At 41.6% G+C, this 22,874-nt stretch overlaps 1 protein-coding gene across 5 annotated transcripts in view; it reads right to left on the bottom strand.

The window, feature by feature from the left end:
- Positions 1 to 22,874, bottom strand: part of si:dkey-82f1.1 (DENN domain-containing protein 2A) — a 120,794-nt gene that overhangs the window by 44,231 nt on the left and 53,689 nt on the right. For 4 of the 5 annotated variants that reach the window (XM_061916868.1, XM_061916869.1, XM_061916870.1 and 1 more), the window contains 2 exons: positions 11,497 to 11,583; positions 539 to 1,522 (listed from right to left, as the gene is read on the bottom strand). In XM_061916868.1, the coding sequence (XP_061772852.1) occupies positions 539 to 1,522; positions 11,497 to 11,582 (1,070 nt within the window). In that variant the 5' untranslated portion in view covers position 11,583. The remainder of the gene's footprint in view (positions 1 to 538; positions 1,523 to 11,496; positions 11,584 to 22,874) is intronic. The other variant, XM_061916872.1, reaches the window with a different exon arrangement.

The raw sequence follows: 22,874 nt of genomic DNA on the forward strand, positions 1-22,874 counted from the left end.
CTTGACCGCTCTGATCCAGAGTAAAGCTTCACCTCCGGGAATTTTAAACAAGGAAACACCGTGTGTTTGTGTGGCTAAAGGCTAATGCTTCCCACATCCATCTTTCTACTTTGACTTCTCCATTATTAATTGAACAAATTGCAAAAGATTCAGCAACACAGATGTCCAAAATACTGTGGAATTGGGCGATGAAAAGAGACGACTTTTAGCTGTAAGTGGTTCTGGCTAATATGTCCCCTCCAACCAATAACGTCACAAACACGCGTCATCATTCCGCGACGTTTTCAACAGGAAACTCTGCGGGAAATTTAAAATTTTAATTTAGTAAACTAAAAAGGCCGTATTGGCATGTGTTGCAATGTTAATATTTCATCATTGATATATAAACTATCAGACTGCGTGGTCGGTAGTAGTGGGTTTCAGTAGGCCTTTAAGGCATGCACAGGTTAACTCTTGAGCCAAACTTGTTGAATCCTTTAATTCGAGACGAATACGATAAGGAACGCAGTGAAAAATGACAAATGCAGAATTGCTTCACCTGTTATTGCTGTCGTGGGACTTGTCTTTCCACACTCTCCTGCAAACTCCAGGCGGCGGGCAGGTGGGTAGAGGTGGAGGCGGAATGGAAGGCAGAGGCGGCAGAGTCCTCTTCCCCTTACGAGATCCGGGCGCTGAAATTGGGGTGGAAGGCGGTGTGTGGTGCTGGAAGGTTCTCTGAGGTTTTGGCAAAGGGTTGATAGAAGGAGCCCCCGGTTCACTGTACACGTTCTCCCGATCCCCGTCTCTTTTCCGCCTCGACCCGAAAGTCCCAAAAATGGGTTCGTTGAGCCTCTTTTCTGATTCTTCCAGCTCCTCTTTGGACGGTGGGCAAAAGTAATTCCCTGGAAAAGCCAGCGACGGTCCGTCGGGAACTTGTTTTGTTGCTTTTTCTAGTTTCTTAACATGAGTTAAAACGGATTTCTTGTCTTGGGGCTGTTCTGTTGCCTTAGCAGCCCCCAGTCCTCTCTCTAGAATCACTTCTTTGTCCTTGTTTGTTAGGCCTTCTGGAGATTTAGTCCTCAGGTCCACAAGCTTGCCAACATTCTCCTTTCCGGAGTCCTGCCTTTCCCAGCTAGTGAACCTCTTGCTGTTGGTCCGTTGGACCTCCGGAGATTTCAGTTCCTTTTTTCTCACCGACTCAATTTCCTTATGTGTTGTGCTTAGTGGACAAGTGTCCGTGGAAATGGTCTCCTTCTTGCCCTCCCATTGGGAAATCTTATCACGGATACTTGCAGCCTTGACTCCGGCCTGGCTTTTATTCAGCCTACCGCACTGTCCATTCTCTAGGTTAGGAGTTCTTGTGTCATTTGGAGTGGAGGAAGCTCTCCTGTGAGTCAGCATATTGCCAGTAGGATCTGGGCTGCCCTTCAGGCTTATTAGTAAGGAGATGGGACGGTTGTTGTCGCTGTCCCCCGGTAACCCGCACCGCTGGGGCACCACGGACGACGGAGCCTCCCCAACCTTCAAGCCACAGCACTGGAGCCTGGATGAGAAACACAAACCTAACGTAAATGCTTAACCTATATTAGGGGTCACCAACCTTTTTGAAACCAAGAGCTACTTCTTGGGTACTGATTAATGCGAAGGGCTACCAGTTTGATACACACTTAAATAAATTGCCAGAAATACCCAATTTGCAATGCTGGGGCGGCATAGCTCGGTTGGTAGAGTGGCCATACCAGCAACTTGAGGGTTGCAGGTTCAATTCCCGCTTCCGCCATTCTACTCACTGCCATTGTATTCTTGGGCAAGGCACTTTACCCACCTGCTCCCAGTGCCACCCACACTGGTTTAAATGTAACTTAAATATTGGGTTTCACTATGTAAAGCGCTTTGAGTCACTAGAGAAAAGTGCATTATAAATATAATTCACTTCACTTCACTTCAATTTACCTTTAACTCTATGTTATTGTTAATAATTAATGATATTTATCTTTGTGGAAACACTGACCATCTTAATGATTTCCCACAATAAATATATAAAGAAACAGATAGATATAAAAAAAATAAATAAATGGGTATTTCTGTCTGTCATTCCGTCGTACATTTTTGTAGAGAATAAATGATGAAAAAAAAAATTAATTCAACAGTTTAAAAGAGGAGAAAACACACACAAAAAAAATATAAATTAAATCTTGAAACAGTTTATCTTTAATTTCGACTCTTAAAAATTCAAAATTCAACCGAAAAAAAGAATAGAAAAACTAGCTATTTCGAATCTTTTTGAAAAAATTAAAAAAATAATTTTATGGAACATCATTAGTAGTTTTTCCTGATTAAGATTATTTTCAGAATTTTGATGACATGTTTTAAATAGGTTAAAATCCAATCTGCACTTTGTTAGAATATATAACAAATTGGACCAAGCTATATTTCTAACAAAGACAAATCATTATTTCTTCTAGAGTTTCCACAAATTTTTTTTTTTAAAGAAATTCAAAATACTTTGAAATAAGATTTAAATTTGATTCTACAGATTTTCTAATTTGCCAGAATATTTTTGGGGGAATTTTAATAATAATAACTTTGAAGAAATATTTCAAAAATATTCTTTGTCGAAAAAACAGAAGCTAAAATGAAGAATTAAATTAAAATGTATTTATTATTCTTTACAATAAAAAAAAAATACTTGAAAATGTATTTAAATAGTCAGGAAAGAAGAGGAAAGAATGTAAAAGGTAAAAAGGTATATGTGTTTAAAAATCCTAAAATAATTTTTAAGGTTGTATTTTTTCTCTAAAATTGTCTTTCTGAAAGTTATAAGAAGCAAAGTAAAAAAATAAATGAATTTATTAAAACAAGTGAAGACCAAGTCTGTAAAATACTTTCTTGGATTTTCAAATTCTATTTGATTTTTGTGTCTCTTAGAATTAAAAATGTCGAGCAAAGCGAGACCAGCTTGCTAGTAACTAAATAAAATTTAAAAAATAGAGGCAGTTCACTGGTAAGTGCTGCTATTTGAGCTATTTTTAGAACAGGCCAGGGGGCGACTCATCTGGTCCTTACAGGCTACCTGCGGGCACCACGTTGGTGACCCCTGCTATACAGTACGTCCGATATGTAAACACGTCTTTCCAGAAGTTTTTCCTACGCTTGGATCATTACAGACACATGAATGTGCTGCAGTTGTTATGGTCCACAATCTCCCTGCAGCGCTAAAGATAGTTGTGTTGTCAACAGATTAAGATGCTATATTGCAGAAAAGGAGGTACAGATTATAGTCGGTGCTGTTAGTTCAACAACATGGCACACAGGTTGGCAAACTTGCCAACCTTGAGACCTCCGATTTTGGGAGGTGGGGCGGGGGCGTGGTTAAGAGGGGAGGAGTATATTTACAGCTAGAATTCACCAGGTCAAGTATGATCATATATATATATATATATATATATATATATATATATATATATATATATATATATATATATATATAAATCAGAGAAATACTTGAATTTCAGTGTTAATTTTTTTACACATATACACACACATAATAACACTCATCTACTCATTGTTGAGTTAAGGGTTGAATTGTCCATCCTTGTTCTCTTCTCTGTCACTATTTTTCTAACCATGCTGAGCATGCTGTATCTTCCTCATTCTTCTGCTCCGTCTCCTTGTTGTGTGCACAGTTGTGCACTGCACTCTCTAAAAGTATGCAGGTTGGACAACACAATGACATGCACATAGAGTAATGCCAGGAGTAGTGGTACACATTTTTCAATTGCAGTCTTGGTAGATCACACGCAACACGCCCATTAATAGTACACCCAATTTTATAGTTTGCACACATTGTTTAGCAATTGGTATTTGGATCCAATTAGATCAGGTCCTAGGTGTTAAATTCAATACTTATGTGAATATTTATATATTCATCAATAAATAATTGAACAACTGAAAAGAGTAAATGAGCATTTTTTTTTATTTTTTTTACCATATACATATATATATATATACAGTATGTATGAATGTATATATAGAAGGTTATTAGTATATATTTGTATTTTTAATATAAACCACATTTGGGGAAAATCTGCACTAGTTTGTAAAGCTTTCTGAAAGTGACTTACATGAAAATATAAATTACTATTAAATGAAATATAACTTACTTCACTAAATATTATTTATTTATTTATAATGTTATTACTTTTGGAGTTAATTGTGAATAAATAACAGGAAGTGAACAAAAGTGTTGGCAACTGCTATGTAAAGGAAAATATGTAGGATTTAAATAAGCTCCGCTTCTTCCTACTGCTTTTCGAACATGTTGAATAGAGAAACTGGAAATTGTGATGTACAAACCCCGTTTCCATATAAGTTGGGAAATTGTGTTAGATGTAAATATAAACAGAATACAATGATTTGCTAATCCTTTTCAACCCATATTCAGTTGAATATGCTACAAAGACAACATATTTGATGTTCAAACTGATAAACATTTTTATTTTATTTGCAAATAATCATTAACTTTAGAATTTGATGCCAGCAACACGTGACAAAGAAGTTGGGAAAGGTGGCAATAAATACTGATAAAGTTGAGGAATGCTCATCAAACACTTATATGGAACATCCCACAGGTGTGCAGGCTAATTGGGAACAGGTGGGTGCCATGATTGGGTATAAAAGCAGCTTCCATGAAATGCTAAGTAATTCACAAACAAGGATGGGGCGAGCGTCACCACTTTGTAAGCAAATTTTCAAACAGTTTTAGAACAACATTTCTCAACAAGCTATTGCAAGGAATTTAGGGATTTTACCATCTACGGTCCGTAAAATCATCAAAAAGTTCAGAGAATCTGGAGAAATCACTGCACGTAAGCGATGATATTACGGACCTTTGAGCCCTCAGGCGGTACTGCTTCAAAAACCGACATCAGTGTGTAAAGGATATCACCACACGGGCAAGTGCAAGTTAAAACTCTACTATGCAAAGCAAAACCCATTTATCAACAACACCCAGAAACGACGCCGGCTTCGCTGGGCCCAAGCTCATGTAAGATGGACAGATGCAAAGTGGAAAGCTGTTCAGTGGTCTGACGAGTCCACATTTCAAATTATATTTGGAAACTGTGGACGTGGTGTCCTCCAGAACAAAGGGGAAAATAACCATCCGGATTGTTATAGGCGCAAAGTTCAAAAGCCAGCATCCGTGATGGTATGGGGGGTAATTAGTATCCAAGGCATGGGTAACTTACACATCTGTGAAGGCACCATTAATGCTGAAAGGTCCATACAGGTTTTGGAGCAACATATGTTGTCATCCAAGCAATATATGTTGTCATACGAAGCCAAGTGTTGCAACAGCGTTGCTTCGTAGTAAAAGAGTGCGGGTACTTTCCTGGCCCGCCTGCAGTCCAGACCTGTCTCCCATCGAAAATGTGTGGCGCATTATGACGCTTAAAATAGGACAGCGGAGACTGTTGAACGACTGAAGCTCTACATAAAACAAGAATGGGAAAGAATTCCACTTTCAAAGCTTCAACAATTAGTTTCCTCAGTTCCCAAACGTTTATTAGGTGTTGTTAAAAGAAAAGGTGATGTAACACAGTGGTGAACATGCCCTTTCCCAACTACTTTGGCACGTGTTGCAGCCATGAAATTCTAAGTTAATTATTATTTATTAGTTTGAACATCAAATATGTTGTCTTTGTAGCATATTCAACTGAATATGGGTTGAAAAGGATTTGCAAATCTTTGTGATCCGTTTATATTTACATCTAACACAATTTCCCAACTCATATGGAACCGGGTTTTGTATAATGTCATATGCATGTGTGATGTATCATGTTGTAATTGTATGCATATTCCAAATAAACTCAAACTCAACTCAACACTAGAGTTGTGTTTTTATTTCAGCACTCAAATGCCATTGAAATCTAAACAAATGAGGTTGATCTTTTTGGGCTGAAAAAGAATTGTAGTTGAATACAAAGCTGCGAGGTCAGCGTGGTGCCTTTTACTGCTGCAACATTTCTGGCTCATGACCTTTCCAAGCCTTTGTAACGAGGCTAGAGTTGCCATGCTAGACACCACATGGGAGACAAAGACGTGTCAAAATCCCAGTCTTAAAAAGGACTGAACAAACAGAGGAAATGTGGCCCTGATGACGTCGACTTTTGCATTCATGGTATCGAGAGAAAATCTCAAGCAAAAATACTGATTCAAGTCTCTGTTATGAAGAAAATAAGTTGTTTAAATGCCTGACGAGAACATGGAACCAAATAATCCTCTTCCAAATTTGGCTTTATTAGTTTGGCTCTGCCTTTTTCTTTCCTTTGCCAAGTTCTCTCTCTCTCTCTCTCTCTCTCTCTCTCTCTCTCTCTCTCTCCCCTCATGTCTCTCCGTCCAAAAAGGTTTCCAATAAGGATGAAGCAACAGACGGGAAAAAAAAGTAGGTCAAATAGAAAATCCGAGGTTGGGGGTGAGAGAAGGTGAGTTTGTTGACGATTAAAGGCCTGCTGAACCGACCACGCAGTCTGATAGTTTATATATCAATGATGAAACATTAACATTGCAACACATGCCAATACGGGTTAGTTTACTAAATTGCAATTTTAAATTTCGTGCCGAAATATCCTGCTGAAACGTCTCGGTATGATGACGGGTGCGCGTGACGTCACGGATTGTAGAGGACATTTTGTTCCAGCATCGTTCCCAACTATTAAGTCGTCTGTTTTCATCGCAAAATTCCACAGTATTCTGGACCTCTGTGTGGCTGAATCTTTTGCAATCTGTTCAATGAACAATGGAGACATCAAAGAAGAAAGCTGTAGGTGGGAAGCGGTGTATTGCGGCCGGCTTTAGCAACTTCAAATCCCTTCACTGGCTTCCTGTTCCATTCGGGATTGAATTCAAAATCTCACCAACTTACTCACCAGTGCCTCCATGGAAATGCCCCCCTCTACCTCAAGGAACTGCTCACCCCCAAATCCTCCACACGACACCTCGGCTCCGGACAGGCTAACCTCCTCCAACCTCCACGGACAAAGCTTCGAACAATGGGAGACCGGGCTTTCTGCTCCGCTGCTCCCAGTCTGTGGAACGCTCTCCCTGACCACCTGAGGGCACCTCAGACTGTGGATGCTTTTAAAAAAGGCTTAAAAACCCATCTTTTAAAAAAGCCTTTTTATAGACATGCATGCCGGTTCTAGCTATTGGGCTGTTTCTAGTTTTATATTTTATCTGTTTACTATTATTATTATTACTATTTTTTACACTATGGCACTTTGAGGTTGTTTGCTTAACGTAAAGTGCATTTTTACAAATAAAATCTATTATTATTGTTATTATTAAACACAGCCGGTGTTTCATTGTTTACATTCCCGAAAGATGACAGTGAAGCTTTACTATGGAACAGAGATGTCAAACGAACACGGTTGGATTGGACCACACACACAAAGTACAGTGTATTATGCAGCGATCATTTCAAAAGTTCGTGTTTCGAAGAGGGTCCCTTGCGAAGGGCAGAGATGAGCATCGCCACCACTCGTCGACTGGTGCTGAAGAAAGGTGCGGGGCCGACCTTCAGGTTGTACAGGTACGACCATATAATCTCACTAAAACACTAGTAACACAATAAGCAGATAAGGGATTTTCCAGAATTATCCTAGTAAATTTGTCTAATAACATCTGAATCGCTCCCACTGTAAAGTCTTTTTTTTTCTTCTAGTCCTTCACTCTCACTTTCCTCATCCAAGAAACTTTCATCCTCGCTCAAATTAATGGGGAAATCGTCACCTTCTCGGTCCGAATCGCTCTCGCTGCTGGTGGCCATGATTATAAACAATGTTCAGATGTGAGGAGCTCCACAACCCGTGACGTCACGAGCACATCGTCTGCTACTTCCGGTACAGGCAAGGCTTTTTTATTAGCGACCAAAAGTTGCGAACTTTATCGTCGATGTTCTCTACTAAATCCTTTCAGCAAAAATATGGCAATATCGTGAAATGATCAAGTATGACACATAGAATGGACCTGCTATCCCCGTTTAAATAAGAACATCTCATTTCAGTAGGCCTTTAAGCGAGAGACTCAAGTGGTCGATATTGAAGTGGGCAATGTGGACGACTTGTCAAACAGTGCATGAGGGGATTTTGATGAGGGCGAGCGAGGGCGAAAGGAGGGGAGAACACAAAGAATCTCTGGCCACACAGCTGAGCTAACATTGAAACTAAAATGTTATATTTTTTTGGAACGGAAACCCAAGGAGTAAAATATGCAACTTTGGCAGAATGATAGACAATGTAATCCTTCTAGCAGACATCTCTACAGAGCTAAATGCATTGGATGCAAGACAAATAGCACTAATGAGCAACACGGCTTTATGGAGAGAGGTCAGAGATGTATTAAACACGGGCAGAAGGTGAGAGACAATAATAGTAACCAGATGGCAGATGTCTGTAGCCATGGTGTTGTTATCCAACAGACCCTTATGGACTCAACTGAACATCTTCAGGTAAAAGATGACGAGCTTGAACTGCATCAGTGTGATCAAGTTGAATTTAAAGACCTACTGAAATGAGATGTTCTTATTTAAACGGGGATAGCAGGTCCATTCTATGTGTCATACTTGATCATTTTGCGATATTGCCATATTTTTGCTGAAAGGATTTAGTAGAGAACATTGAGGATAAAGTTCGCAACTTTAGGTCGCTAATAAAAAAGCCTTGCCTGTACCGGAAGTAGCAGACAATGTGCGCGTGATGTCACGGGTTGTGGAGCTCCTCACATCTGAACATTGTTTACAATCATGGCCACCAGCAGCAAGAGCGATTCGGACCGATAAAACGACGATTTCCCTATTCATTAGAGCAAGGATGAAAGATTCCTGGATGAGGAAAGTGAGAGTGAAGGACTAGAAGAAAAAAACAAGAAAAAAAAAAAGACTAGAGGGCAGTGGGTGCGATTCAGATGTTAATAGACAATATTACTGGGATAATTCTGGAAAATCCCTTATCTGCTTATTGTGTTACTAGTGTTTTAGTGAGATTATATGGTCGTACCTGTACAACCTGAAGGTCGGCCCCGCACCTTTCTTCAGCACCAGTCGATGGGTGGTGACGATGCCCATCTCTGCCCTTCCCAAGGAACCCTCTTCGAAACACGATCTTTCGAAATTATCGCTGCATAATACACTGTACTTTGTGTGTGTGGTCCAATCCAACAGTGTTTGCTTGACATATCTGTTCCATAGTAAAGCTTCACTGTCATCTTTCGGGTATGTAAACAATGAAACACCGGCTGTGTTAAATAATAATAATAATAATAGATTTTATTTGTAAAAAAGCACTTTACGTTGAGCAAACAACCTTAAAGTGCCATAGTGTAAAAAATAGTAATGATATCCATCCATCCATTTTCTACAACTTATTCCCTTTTGGGGTCGCGGAGGGCGCTGGCGCCTATCTCAGCTACAATCGGGCGGAAGGCGGGGTAAACCCTGGACAAGTCGCCACCTCATCGCAGGGCCAACACAGACAGACAGACAGACAACATTCACACTCACATTCACACACTAGGGCCACTTTAGTGTTGCCAATCAACCTATCCCCAGGTGCATGTCTTTGGAAGTGGGAGGAAGCCGGAGTACCTGGAGGGAACCCACGCATTCACGGAGAGAACATGCAAACTCCACACAGGAAGATCTCGAGCCTGGGATTGAACCCAGGACTGCAGGACCTTCGTATTGTGAGGCAGACGCACTAACCCCTCTGCCACCGTGAAGCCCTAGTAATAATAATAATAGTAAAAAGATTAAAAAATATATATATATGTATATATAAAACTACAAACAGCCCAATAGCTAGAACCAGCATGCATGTCTATAAAAAGGCTTTTTTTAAAAGATGGGTTTTTAAGCCTTTTTTAAAAGCGTCCACAGTCTGAGGTGCCCTGGGAGCAGCGGAGCAGAAGGCCCGGTCTCCCATTGTTCAAAGCTTTGTCCGTGGAGGTTGGAGGAGGTTAGCCTGTCCGGAGCCGAGGTGTCGTGTGGAGGATTTGGGGGTGAACAGTTCCTTGAGGTAGAGGGGGACATTTCCATGGAGGCACTGGTGAGTTAGTAGGGAAATTTTGAATTCAATCATGAATGGAACAGGAAGCCACTGAAGGGATTTGAAGTCGCTAAAGCCAACCTACAGCTTTCTTCTTTGATGTCTCCATTGTTCATTGAACAAATTGCAAAAGATTCAGCAACACAGATGTCCAGAATACTGTGGAATTTTGCGATGAAAACAGACGACTTAAAAGTTGAAAACGATGTTTCAGCAGGATATTTCGGCACAAAATTTAAAATTGCGATTTAGTAAACTACCCCGGCCGTATTGGCATGTGTTGCAATGTTAAGATTTCATCATTGATATACAAACTATCAGACTGCGTGGTCGGTAGTAGTGGGTTTCATCCAACCATCCATCTTCTTACGCTTATCCGAGGTCGGGTCGCGGGGGAAACAGCCTAAGCAGGGAAACCCAGACTTCCCTCTCCCCAGCCACTTCGTCTAGCTCTTCCCGGGGGATCCCGAGGCGTTCCCAGGCCAGCCGGGGGACATAGTCTTCCCGACGTGTCCTGGGTCTTCCCCGTGGCCTTCTACCGGTTAGACGTGCCCTAAACACCTCCCTAGGGAGGCGTTCGGGTGGCATCCTGACCATCTGGCTCCTCTCGATGTGAAGGAGCAGCGGCTTTACTTTGAGTTCCTCCCGGATGGCAGAGCTTCTCACCCTATCTCTAAGGGAGAGACCCGCCACCCGACGGAGGAAACTCATTTCGGCCGCTTGTACCCGTGATCTTGTCCCTTCGGTCATGACCCAAAGCTCAAGACCATAGGTGAGGATGGGAACGTAGATCGACCGGTAAATTGAGAGCTTTGCCTTCCGGCTCAGCTCCTTCTTCACCACAACGTCCGCATTACTGAAGACGCCGCACCGATCCGCCTGTCGATCTCACGATCCACTCTTCTCTCACTCGTGAACAAGACTCCTAGGTACTTGAACTCCTCCACTTGGGGCAGGGTGTCCTCCCCAACCCGGAGATGGCATTCCACCCTTTTCCGGGTGAGAACCATGGACTCGGACTTGGAAGTGCTGATTCTCATTCCGGTCGCTTCACACTCGGCTGCGAACCGATCCAGTGAGAGCTGAAAATCCCGGTCAGATGAAGCCATCAGGACCACATCATCTGCAAAAAGCAGAGACCTAATCCTGCGGTCACCAAACCGGAACCCGTCAACGCCTTGACTGCGCCTAGAAATTCTGTCCATAAAAGTTATGAACAGAATCGGTGACAAAGGACAGCCTTGGCGGAGTCCAACCCTCACTGGAAATGTGTTCGACTTACTGCCGGCCATGCGGACCAAACTCTGACACTGATTGTAGTGGGTTTCAGTAGGCCTTTAAAATCATTTGAGCAGTAATCCTCAGTTGGCACTCTTATGATTCATAAAAATGATCAGATGTTTGCGAGACCTACCCGTTGACTGATTGGTAGATACAGTTGTCAGTGTTTGTACAGAGCAGCAACGCCCTCCCACCAGTCATTGTGCTAGCAGCTGGCATCCTACAGGATCAGAAAAAAGGGGAAAACAGTTGATGAACGTAATTCCACAAGTAATGACTGCATGAATTGCACGTGACTCATTCACAGGTCTTAAATTCAATCTTCTACAGGCCAAACATACAGAACCAACCTATGGCTCTGCAAAATAACCCAATGTTATCCAAGAATCTGCAATTCTCCTCTGTTCTTTATTAAGTTGGACGGTATGCACTGCCAAGACAAGTGCGAGTCGAAAGTATCTCGCCAGTTTGAAATTGTTACTTGCTCCATTTGTCAGAGCGTAATGAAACCAGAGCCTCTTGCGAGACAGAGTGGTAAGATCTTCCACATGGATCATCAAATTCGAGGCCACGCTGCGCAGTCATCAAGCACTTTGGAGTAGGGTGAGCATGGAGCAGAAGGTTCTATCAAGCTTTTGTAAGTAAAGGAGAATGGGCCAGGCCAAAGTCCTGCCCATTGGCTTGAAGCCATCTGTTTGTTTTGAGAAAGACACTACATTCTTTGTTCACTGCGTGCATGCTCATATAGAAACCCCGTTTCCATATGAGTTGGGAAATTGTTTTGGATGTAAATATAAATGGAATACAATGATTTGCAAATCCTTTTCAACCCATATTCAGTTGAATGCACTACAAAGACAACATATTTGATGTTCAAACTCATAAACTTTATTTTTTTTTTGCAAATAATAGAATTTCATGGCTGCAACACGTGCCAAAGTAGTTGGGAAAGGGCATGTTCACCACTGTGTTACATCACCTTTTCTTTTAACAACACTCAATAAACGTTTGGGAACTAAGGAAACTAATTGTTGAATCTTTGAAAGTGGAATTCTTTCCCATTCTTGTTTTTTGTAGAGCTTTAGTAGTTCAACAGTCCGGGGTCTCCGCTGTCGTATTTTACGCTTCATAATGCGCCACACATTTTCGATGGGAGACAGGTCTGGACTGCAGGCGGGATAGGAAAGTACTCGCACTCTTTTACTATGAAACCACGCTGTTGTAACATGTGGCTTGGCATTGTCTTGCTGAAATAAGCAGGGGCGTCCATGATAACGTTGCTTGGATGACAACATATGTTGCTCCAAAACCTGTATGGACCATTCAGCATTAATGATGCCTTCACAGATGTGTAAGTTACCCATGCCTTGGGCACTAATACACCCCCATACCAGCATAGATGCTGGCTTTTCAACTTTGCGCCTATAACAATCCGGATGGTTATTTTCCTCTTTGTTCCGGAGGACACCACGTCCACATTTTCCAAATATAATTTGAAATGTGGACTCGTCAGACCACAGAACACTTTTCCACTTTGCATCAGTCCATCTTAGATGAGCTCGGGCCCAGCGAAGCCGGCGGCGTTCCTTTGGTGTTGTTGATAAATGGGTTTTGCTTTACATAGTAGAGTTTTAACTCGCACTTACAGATGAAGCAACCAACTGTAGCACCTGACAGTGGTTTTATGAAGTGTTCCTGAGCCCATGTGGTGGTATCCTTTACACACTGATGTCGTTTTTTTGATGCAGTACCGCTTGAGGGATCAAAGGTCCGTAATATCAGAGCTTAAGTGCAGGGATTTCTCCAGATTCTCTGAACCTTTTGACGATTTTACGGACCGTAGATGGTAAAATCCCTAAATTCCTTGCAATAGCTCGTTGAGAAATGTTGTTCCAAAACTGTTTGACAATTTGCTTACAAATTGGTGACCCTCACCCCATCCTTGTTTGTGAATTACTTAGCATTTAATGGAAGCTGCTTTTATACCCAATCATGGCACCCACCTGTTCCCACTTAGCCTGCACACCTGTGAGATGTTCCAAATAAGTGTTTGATGAGCATTCCTCAACTTTTCAGTTTGAACATCAAATATGTTGTCTTTGTAGCATATTCAACTGAATATGGGTTAAAAATGATTTGCAAATCATTGTATTCCGTTTATATTTACATCTAACACAATTTCCCAACTCATATGGAAACAGGGTTTGTACCAACTCTATGCATGAGAAACTATAGACAGGATGACTTTTACAAACATTTCCTGTATCACCCAAATCTGAAATCATTAACGCAGACTGATAGATACTCCAGTAGTAATAGGGCTCTCTTGTTGGGGCCAATTAAAAAATGAACACACAATTAGGCATTTTGTCTTAGGGTTCACACTGGAATCAGACTGAACTCTCCATTTCAATGATGTGCATTAATTATAAAAAAAAATTTAAAGGTTATAGCAAATAGTTCTTTGTTGTAAGTATTTTTCCTGACATACGCATAACATAAAGTGTTTTTAACCCGATTACTCGATTAATCAAAAAAGCTAATCGATAGATTATGGCATATCTGTCACGCCTATGGATCATGTTTTGTTTTGGTCATGTTCGGTTTTTGTTTTTTGGACACTTGTTTCCTGTTTTGCACTTCCTGGTTTGTTTTTGTTTCCATAGTAACTCACTAGTTTCCACCTTGTCTCCTCGGTTCTCATACCTGCCAATCATTATCATAGCTATTATTTAAACCACAGTTGCCAAGTGTTCAGTCTGGCAACTTTACATACACCCATATTCTTCATCTGCTTCATGCCTTGCTATGCTGTCTGTTTTTGTCCACGCCAAGTAAGATTTGTATTTATGCCTCAGTGCAAGTTTAGTTTTTTCATGCCACAGTGCAAGTGGTTTTTTTTCATGTTTGTAGTTTGTAGCCTTTATGCTAGTCATTTGTTTTTTGTAGTCTAGTATTCGTACCTCCTTGTGAACGCCCTTTGTTTGCCTTTTTGTAGTTTTGTTAGAATATAAATAAAAATGTACCTTCATCCAGGCCTTGCTTGTGCCAACTATCCTTTGCATTGAAGAAACAATCCAAGTCCAAGCCTGACAATATCGGCCGTAATCTATAACCATACTGTACATTATAAAATTGGAAATTAAAGATAAACTAAATATCCCAACTAAACTATTTTTGAATGAAATACCTTTTTAGTTTAGCTCAACTTGTAGTGATTGTATTGCTTATTTTCACTGCAAGCATTACTTTTCAAAAGCAAAGGTAACAAAAAAACCCTCCCGGATTTTCCGGGAGACTCCCGAAATTCAGCGCCTCTCCCGAAAACCTCCCGGGACCAATTTTCTCCCGAAATTCAGGCGGAGCTTGAGGCCCCGCCCCCTCCAGCTCCATGCGGACCTGAGTGAGGACAGCCTGTTTTCACGTCCGCTTTCCCACAATATAAACAGCGTGCCTGCCCAATGACTTTATAACTGTAAAATGATCGAGGGCGAGTTCTTGGTTTCTTATGTGGGTTTATCGTCAGGCAGTTTCATTAACGTCCTCCCAGCGTGGCAACAACGCACAACAACAGCAGTCACGTTTTCGTCTACCGTAAAGCAGTTCGTCTGCCGTAAACAGCAATGTTAGGACACTCTTAAAAAGGACAATACTGCCATCTACTGTACATGCATATGGTTAGAAAAATAGTGACAGAGAATAGAACAAGGATGGACAATTTAACCCTTAACTCAATAATGAGTAAATGAGTGTTATATGTGTGTATATGTGTAAATAAATGAACACTGAAATTCAAGTATTTCTTTTATCTTTATATATATATATATATATATATATATATATATATATATATATATATATATATAATAAAAAAATATATACATATAGCTAGAATTCACTGAAAGTTAAGTATTTCTTATATATATAAATATATATATATGAAATACTTGACTCTTAACCACGCGCCCCACCCCCCACCTCCCGTAATCGGAGGTCTCAAGGTTGGCAAGTATGTGGTCATGTGACAAGATTGCAAAAGGCCAGGGATTTATAACATGTTGCCAAAATTGACTGCTTTACCTTCTGCAAATGGTCCTCTGGGATTCTTGAGGTTCACTTCTGGATGCCAGCAAATGAGCCTTAGAGCTTATTTGACACTTCTCTCACTGCTTTGTCTTACCCTTCAGCGCGTGGCCTACCCCCCTCTAGGATAGGTTTGCGTTAGCCCAAATTATTCTCAAATGTAAGCTGGGCAGAGGTTACGAGTTTGAGGGGAAACGATGACTGATTGTTTGCCTCTTTTTATTACCAAGTGAAATCAATAACATAAATACTGTACAGCAACTCACATGGGGGGCTCGAAAGAATGCATAAAGCATTTTTTCGCGGTGAACGGTGATACGCGGTGAACGGTGCTACATATCATATGAAGAGTGGAAAGGTGGGAGCTGTAAAGGAGAGGGGGGGTGGGGGTTGTCTAAATAGGAAAGTGGATATTGCAAAGAATAATACAAGTGTATGGTTGCACAAAAATGCTGCAGACTTCCAGGCTGTCCTGCTTCATTGTTTTGAGTCCCAGGGCTAAAACATAAAGTGCTCCATCAGGGGGTGGTGGGGGGGGGGACATGGTTGAGGATTATAAATACCTCGGAGTACACATGGACAACAAGCTGAATGGGTCAAAACACGCTGAGGCCCTCTACAAGGATCCTAGGATCCTTCAACGTCTGTACAAAGATGTTGAAGATGTTCTACGAGTTGGTGGTGACGGGCGCCTTCTTGTACGCCGTGGCCTGCTAGGACAGCGGACTGAGAGCGAGGGACACATACAGACTGGACAAGTTGGTAGAGAAGGCCAGTAACATGGTGGGAGTGGAGCTGGACTCTCTGGCGTTGGTGTCAGAGAGGAGAAGTTTAGCAAAACTCCTAGCTATTATGGACCACACCTCTCACCCACTACACTCGGACCTTGCGGAGAGAATGAGAACGTTCAGTTGAAGGCTCAGACTCCCAAAATGTAACACGGAACGACACAGCCATCAGACTGTATAATGCATATGTTCCTTGACTGCACTTAAATGTAGAATACAGTGGGGTAAAAAATGATGACAGAGGTCTGTAATTTTCATCATAGGTACACTTCAATTGTGAGAGACCGAATGCGAAAAAAAATTCCAGGAATTCACATTGTAGGAATTTTAAAGAATTTATTTGTAAATTATGGCGGAAAATAAGTATTTGGTCAACCATTCAAAGCTCTTACTGATGGAAGGAGGTTTTGGCTCAAAATCTCACGATACATGGCCCCATTCATTCTTTCCTTAACACGGATCAATCGTCCTGTCCCCTTAGCAGAAAAACAGCCCCAAAGCATGATGTTGCCAGCCCCATGCTTCACAGTAGGTATTAGAGATGAGCGGATAGGCAATTATAGCATCCGCAGCCGCATCACTAAAGTCGTCATCCACCCGCCAACCACCCGAACCAACATTTCATCAAAGCCACAACAGCCCGCCACCCGCCCGTTGTTATAAATCTAATATAGACGATGCAAGGCATTAGTGAGGTTAGAAAGTGTAACTCCCTCCAAATAGCACAGACACAATGGCTTTCTTGAACTGATTTATTTGAAGGCTTACTTTCCCTTCAAATTCACCGTGAAAACTGTAATAAATAAAGCACGTTTCAAACGTAAAAATAATAACATGCACAGCATGTGGATCAAATATTTTACCAAGTAAAATACCAACAAATGACAAATACCTCGTTGGCCATACCCGGAAGTAGCTTCCTTACATCCGTCGACAGACCAAACTAGACACTTTAAAATAAAAGTATGCCCACGTTTTTTGTATGTGGGTAACAACATTTAACTATTTATAAATGGTTGATTTCTATAGGCTAGTAAGGTAAAGTGTTGTACCTGACAAGTTTGGGCTACCTTGCTTCTGCAGCCTTCATCAGAGGTGTCACGTGATGTTAGCGTGACGTTGTCTGTGACGTGTTGTATGGATTGTACCATCAAGAGTTGCCAGGTACAACACTTTACCTACTAGCCTGTATAAATCAACCATTTATAAATACTTGTCAGTAGGCTAAATGAACCTCTTCAACATAACATTTAACTATGCATAATGTGGCGGCTGGCTACGGGGTGTTAACCAATGACTTTGGCTGGGGGGCGGGACTTCCGGGAGAGATAGGGAAGTGACGTTATCGACAGGAAGTGAGAGTTCGAGTTGTCCCGGGAAAAGCGTTAGAGACATGAGAGCTGTTGTGTGGTTGTATTACATCTTGTGCAATAAAGACAAGACTAACGAAGAAGTTTTATAAGCCTACATTCCTGGGATTATTACAATATATATTTCCGAATTGGTTCAACCGCCACCCGCCTGAATCTATTTAAAATCTATTTTTTCGTCATGTCACCCGCCCGACCCGCGGTTTATCCGCGGACTCCGCGGTTGTGACCGCAAACCGCGCATCTCTAGTAGGTATAGTGTTCTTGGGATGCAGTTCAGTATTCTTCTTCCTCCAAACACGACGAGTTGAGTTTATACCAAAATGGATACATGGATGATACAGCAGAGGATTGGGAGAATGTCATGTGGTCAGATGAAACCAAAATAGAACTTTTTGGCATAAACTCAACTCGTCGTGTTTGGAGGAAGAAGAATACTGAGTTGCATCCCAAGAACACCATACCTACTGTGAAGCATGGGGGTGGAAACATCATGCTTTGGGGCTGTTTTTCTGCTAAGGGGACAGGACGATTGATCCGTGTTAAGGAAAGAATGAATGGGGCCATGTATCGTGAGATTTTGAGCCAAAACCTCCTTCCATCAGTGAGAGCTTTGAATGGTTGACCAAATACTTATTTTCCACCATAATTTACAAATAATTTATTTTAAATTCCTACAATGTGAATTCCTGGATTTTTTTCACATTTTGTCTCTCACAGTTGAAGAGTAATTTATGAAGAAAATTACAGACCTCTGTCATCATTTTAAGTGGGAGAACTTGCAAAATCGGTGGTTGACTAAATACTTTTTTGCCCCACTGTATATGTAGAATATATTTTTATTATTCATATATTATATGTATAATATATGTCATATATTATTTATTGTTATTATTGTTTATTGTGAGCGAACTGTGGTGCTGAATTTCCCCCAGGGATCAATAAAGTACTTTCTATTCTATTCTCTATTCTATTCTTTTTAATACATATCTCAGTGCCTTAAAGGGCATTTTTGAACAAGAGTGGCTTCAAAGTAAACACAGCCAAGTTTGAGCATGTCTCCAACTTGACTGCTGCACACTGCAGCATGACACTTCCCAGAAACCTGCTTCAACGTGCCTCCCAAGTTAGTAAACCTGACAGATTTGCCAGTTTTACCACCTTGGGTCGCTCAGGAAATGCCCTCCCACTATCTGCAGCCAACGGTGACCCTTCACCCCCCAGGAAAAGATGGTCACCGTAACAATGCAGAGGGGTGAGGGAAGCCATCTGCCGAGGTCAATAAAAACATCACAGGAAACTGCAAGCATTGTGAGGTGGAACCGGCAAACAATAAGTCAAGTTACTGCTGCTAGGCTTTATGGGAAAACATGCATGACACTGAAAGTCGGTTTTGACAAAACATGAACGTTTACTTTAATCCGCATTGCCAACATGGCGTCAAGGTTTGTTGTTGACGAACCCCAAGCTGCAGAGACGGAGGCAGGCATTGAATAAGGAAACATGGTTTTAATATAGAAAACTAGAACAAAACCAAACAAAGGGTACAAACAAAAAACACGCACGTGGGCGGATAACAAACTAAGAGAGCTAGTATGGGAGCTAGAAAACAAAAAGGAACTTTAGCATTGAAAACAGAAGTCGTACTTGCACTTAGAAAACAAACTGGAAGCAGGGAACAAAAGACAGTAAGCTAAAAACCGCTATCAAACATAGCTTACCGCAACGCTGCATTGACACGACAACATACGACACGACAGGTAGCAATGACAAGTGCGACATGCGATACAATAATCCAGCAGTGACTGGACGGGAATACAGGTCTAAATAGGAGCGGACTGATTGACACCAGGTGTGGCCAGGTGCCAATCAGCCGCAGCTGAGGGGGAACACAGGACTCAGGGAGAAGGACCGGAAACTAACAAAATAAGAGCGCTGACAGGAAACACTACACACTAGAGATGCGCGGATAGGCTATTATATCATCCGCATCCGCGTCACCAAAATCGTCATCCACCCGCCGTCCACCCGAATCAACATTTTATCAGGACCGTACCCGTCCGCCAACCGCCCACTGTATTACATGAGAGGTTGGCCACCTTTACCACTCACAGAGCTATTTAAAACTGTTTCACAGAGTAATGATGAAAATTGGAGCCGCTAACGTTCTCGCGACTACTCAATAGCGTTCATCCTGATGACAAGAATATAGGCGTGCTGTGAAGCCATTGCCTTCAACACCTTCAACAACATGTACGAACCGATTGTTGGTCCAGCAACATGTTGTGTGCAGCTTCCGCAATCACACGTATGGAATTGAAAGGCATACTGGGTGATACAGAGTACACTGATGGTTGTGATATAAACAACTTTAACACTTACTAATATGCGCCACGCTGTGAAGCCACACAATACAAGATTGACAAACACATTTCGGGAGAACATCCTCACAGTAACACAACATAAACGCAACACAACCAATACCCATAATCCTTTGTATTCATGAGACTTCTTGAATATATTTTACACCCCCGCGCGCCCTACTCCGCCCACCTTACCGACGCACGGGAAGGGGTGTATAAAATAGTCAGGAAGTGTCATGAATACAAAGGATTCTGGGTATTTGTTGTGTTGCGTTTATGTTGTGTTACTGGGAGGATGTTCTCCCGAAATGTGTTTGTCGTTCTTAATTGGTGTGGCTTCAAAGTGTGGTGCATATTACTAAGAGTGTTAAAATTGTTTATATCACAACCATTAGTGTACTCTGTGTCACCCAGTATGCCTTGCAGTCGTGTGCGTGTTGCCTCGGAAGCCACACACAACATGATGTTGGACTGACAAGCAGATCGTGTATGTTGTAGAAAGTGAAAAAAGCCAATGGCTTCATAGCACGCACTAATATTTAATATTTGGGTGACTGCCGGCAGTCAATCAATAGAATAATAGCGTCTCCTATTGACTTCTCCGCTTTATGACACGGGTCTTAAATGACTCTTTGAATGGCAAAGGAAACCGATCCCAGAACCATGTATATCAAATATCTCCGGATGGTTCAACCGCCACCCGCCCGAATCTAATTAAAATCTATTTTTTCGTCACGTCAACCGCCCGACCCGCGGATGAGACCGCAAACCACGCATCTCTACTACACACACACACAAAGAGGAAACAAAGACAAATGCAGAAGAAAAAACTAAAACATAGTCAAACTGTCAGAGGCAAGCCTGACACATGGAGCTATCAGATGCCATTTTGGAGACCTTTGTTTCACGAATCAGCAATGAACAAGTTTATCGATGACCGTCAGTATCCCTGACCTTGAGCCAAAGCCCATTTTACGAATGAAAAATTGTGAATCTCCAATCTACCTCAAACCGACCAAGTTAGCTGCCTCCCTTAAATGCCTGAAAGCGTTTACAAGACAGAGATAGCTGCGGGTCAGACGGAGAGCATCAGCGCTTACAATCAGTTGCATAACAAACCCATGCGGCAGATTTCTATCAGCAGATGGACACCAAGTATTCGGCCGCGAGTAAAACCATCGCCTACTCTCCTCAGTCTTGGTTTGGGTGGTGGCTCGTTTGTGCAAACAACTGGGCAAAAGTCGCTATCCCAAATTTAAAACTCATTTGGATAAGATAACAATCTTAATTTGGATTACAAACACGTGTGCACCTTCATAGATGCTTGCTTACATTGATTTCCTTGAGACTCACGCGTTATTTAGGGAAAATGTCCGAAAATGCCACAAAACATCTCGCAATTTTAACAAAAGTGGAATGGAAATATGGTTCTGTACAAGAGATTGAGGACATGAAAATCAATTAGGAGATGAATTGTGCAAAATCACTTGAGCCATGGCGTACATCGTAGAGAATTTAAATAGAACTAACTCGCAACAGGCCTCGAAAACACGTACGACAGGCTAATCGCACCACGAGCTATGCGAACATAGTTGTGCACGTTGGCTCCAATGACACTAGGATGAGACAGTCAGAGATTACAAAAACGAACATAGCTAGGACTTGTAATCTGGCTAGAAAGATGTCCAGGCATGGAGTACTTGTCTCTGGACCCCTGCCTGCCAGAGGCAATGATGTGAGATATAGAAGATTAGTCTCGCTTAACAAGTGGCTGGTGAGCTTTTGTAGACAACAGGAACCAACGGGTATTGATAATCGGCCCTCTTTTTGGGGCAAACCGGGCTTGCTGATGAGGGACGGCCTTCACCCGAACCTAGAAGGTGCCATCATTCTGTCTAGGAACACAGATTATTGGTTAAGTCACACTTGACTAACTACACTAGAGCAAACCCAGTCAGACAAATTACAGAGTCTGTTAGTCCGGGTTGGAGTTAGTTAAGCTAGAACTAACCAGCGCCAGGCTGGAAAATCCCTGCACACATAGCATTTCTCCTAGAATAATACACAATTCACATCATGTTTTTTCTGCAGTGACTGTGCCAGAGGACGACATGCATTCTACTGAGGTGGCAAATTATGACGTGTTCATTTTATCGCAGCACCAAGCAAACAATCTGAAGATTCCCGTCATATCAATTCCTAGATATGGTCGAAATTTTTTAAAGCGCACTACGCAAAATAAACATAGCGTTATTAATATCACTACCAAGGATAATATTAACAAAAAATCCTCAAAACACCTATAATATGGTCTTTTTAAACAGAAGATCATTGTCTCCCAAACCGTTTTTACTTAATGAGGTCATTAGAGACATCAATCTTAACGTCATTGGTCTCAGCGAAACCTGGCTCAAACCAGACAAAAATTTTTTGCGCTGAACGAGGCATCTCCTCTTAACTATACGAATGCGCATATTGCTCGTCCCCTTAAAAGAGGTGTGCGTGTGTGGGGGGGCACTAATATACAATGAAAACCTTAACCTCACCCTTAACCCAAGTAATAAATATAAATCGTTTGAGGTGCTTACTATGAGGTCTGTCGCACCGCTGCTTCTCTACCTGGTTGTTATCTACCGCCCCCCTGGGCCCTATTCGGACTTTATCAGTGAATTCTCCGAGGGGTTTACATTGTTTACAGAAAAAACTAGAGCTCTTAAACTATCATGTAGAAAGTTGGAACGCAAATGGCGCGCGACTAAACTTGAAGTTTTCTATCAAGCTTATAAATGCGTGCTTACCTTAGCTAAAGCTAATTACTACTCAAATCTTGTCCGCCTAAAAAAAAGAAACGATCTTAAATATTTGTTCAGTACAGTAGCGTCGCTAACCCAAAAAGAGACTCCTTCC

This window comes from Nerophis ophidion, linkage group LG12 (genome assembly GCF_033978795.1).
Source record: "Nerophis ophidion isolate RoL-2023_Sa linkage group LG12, RoL_Noph_v1.0, whole genome shotgun sequence".
Classification (NCBI taxonomy): Eukaryota; Metazoa; Chordata; class Actinopteri; order Syngnathiformes; family Syngnathidae; genus Nerophis; species Nerophis ophidion.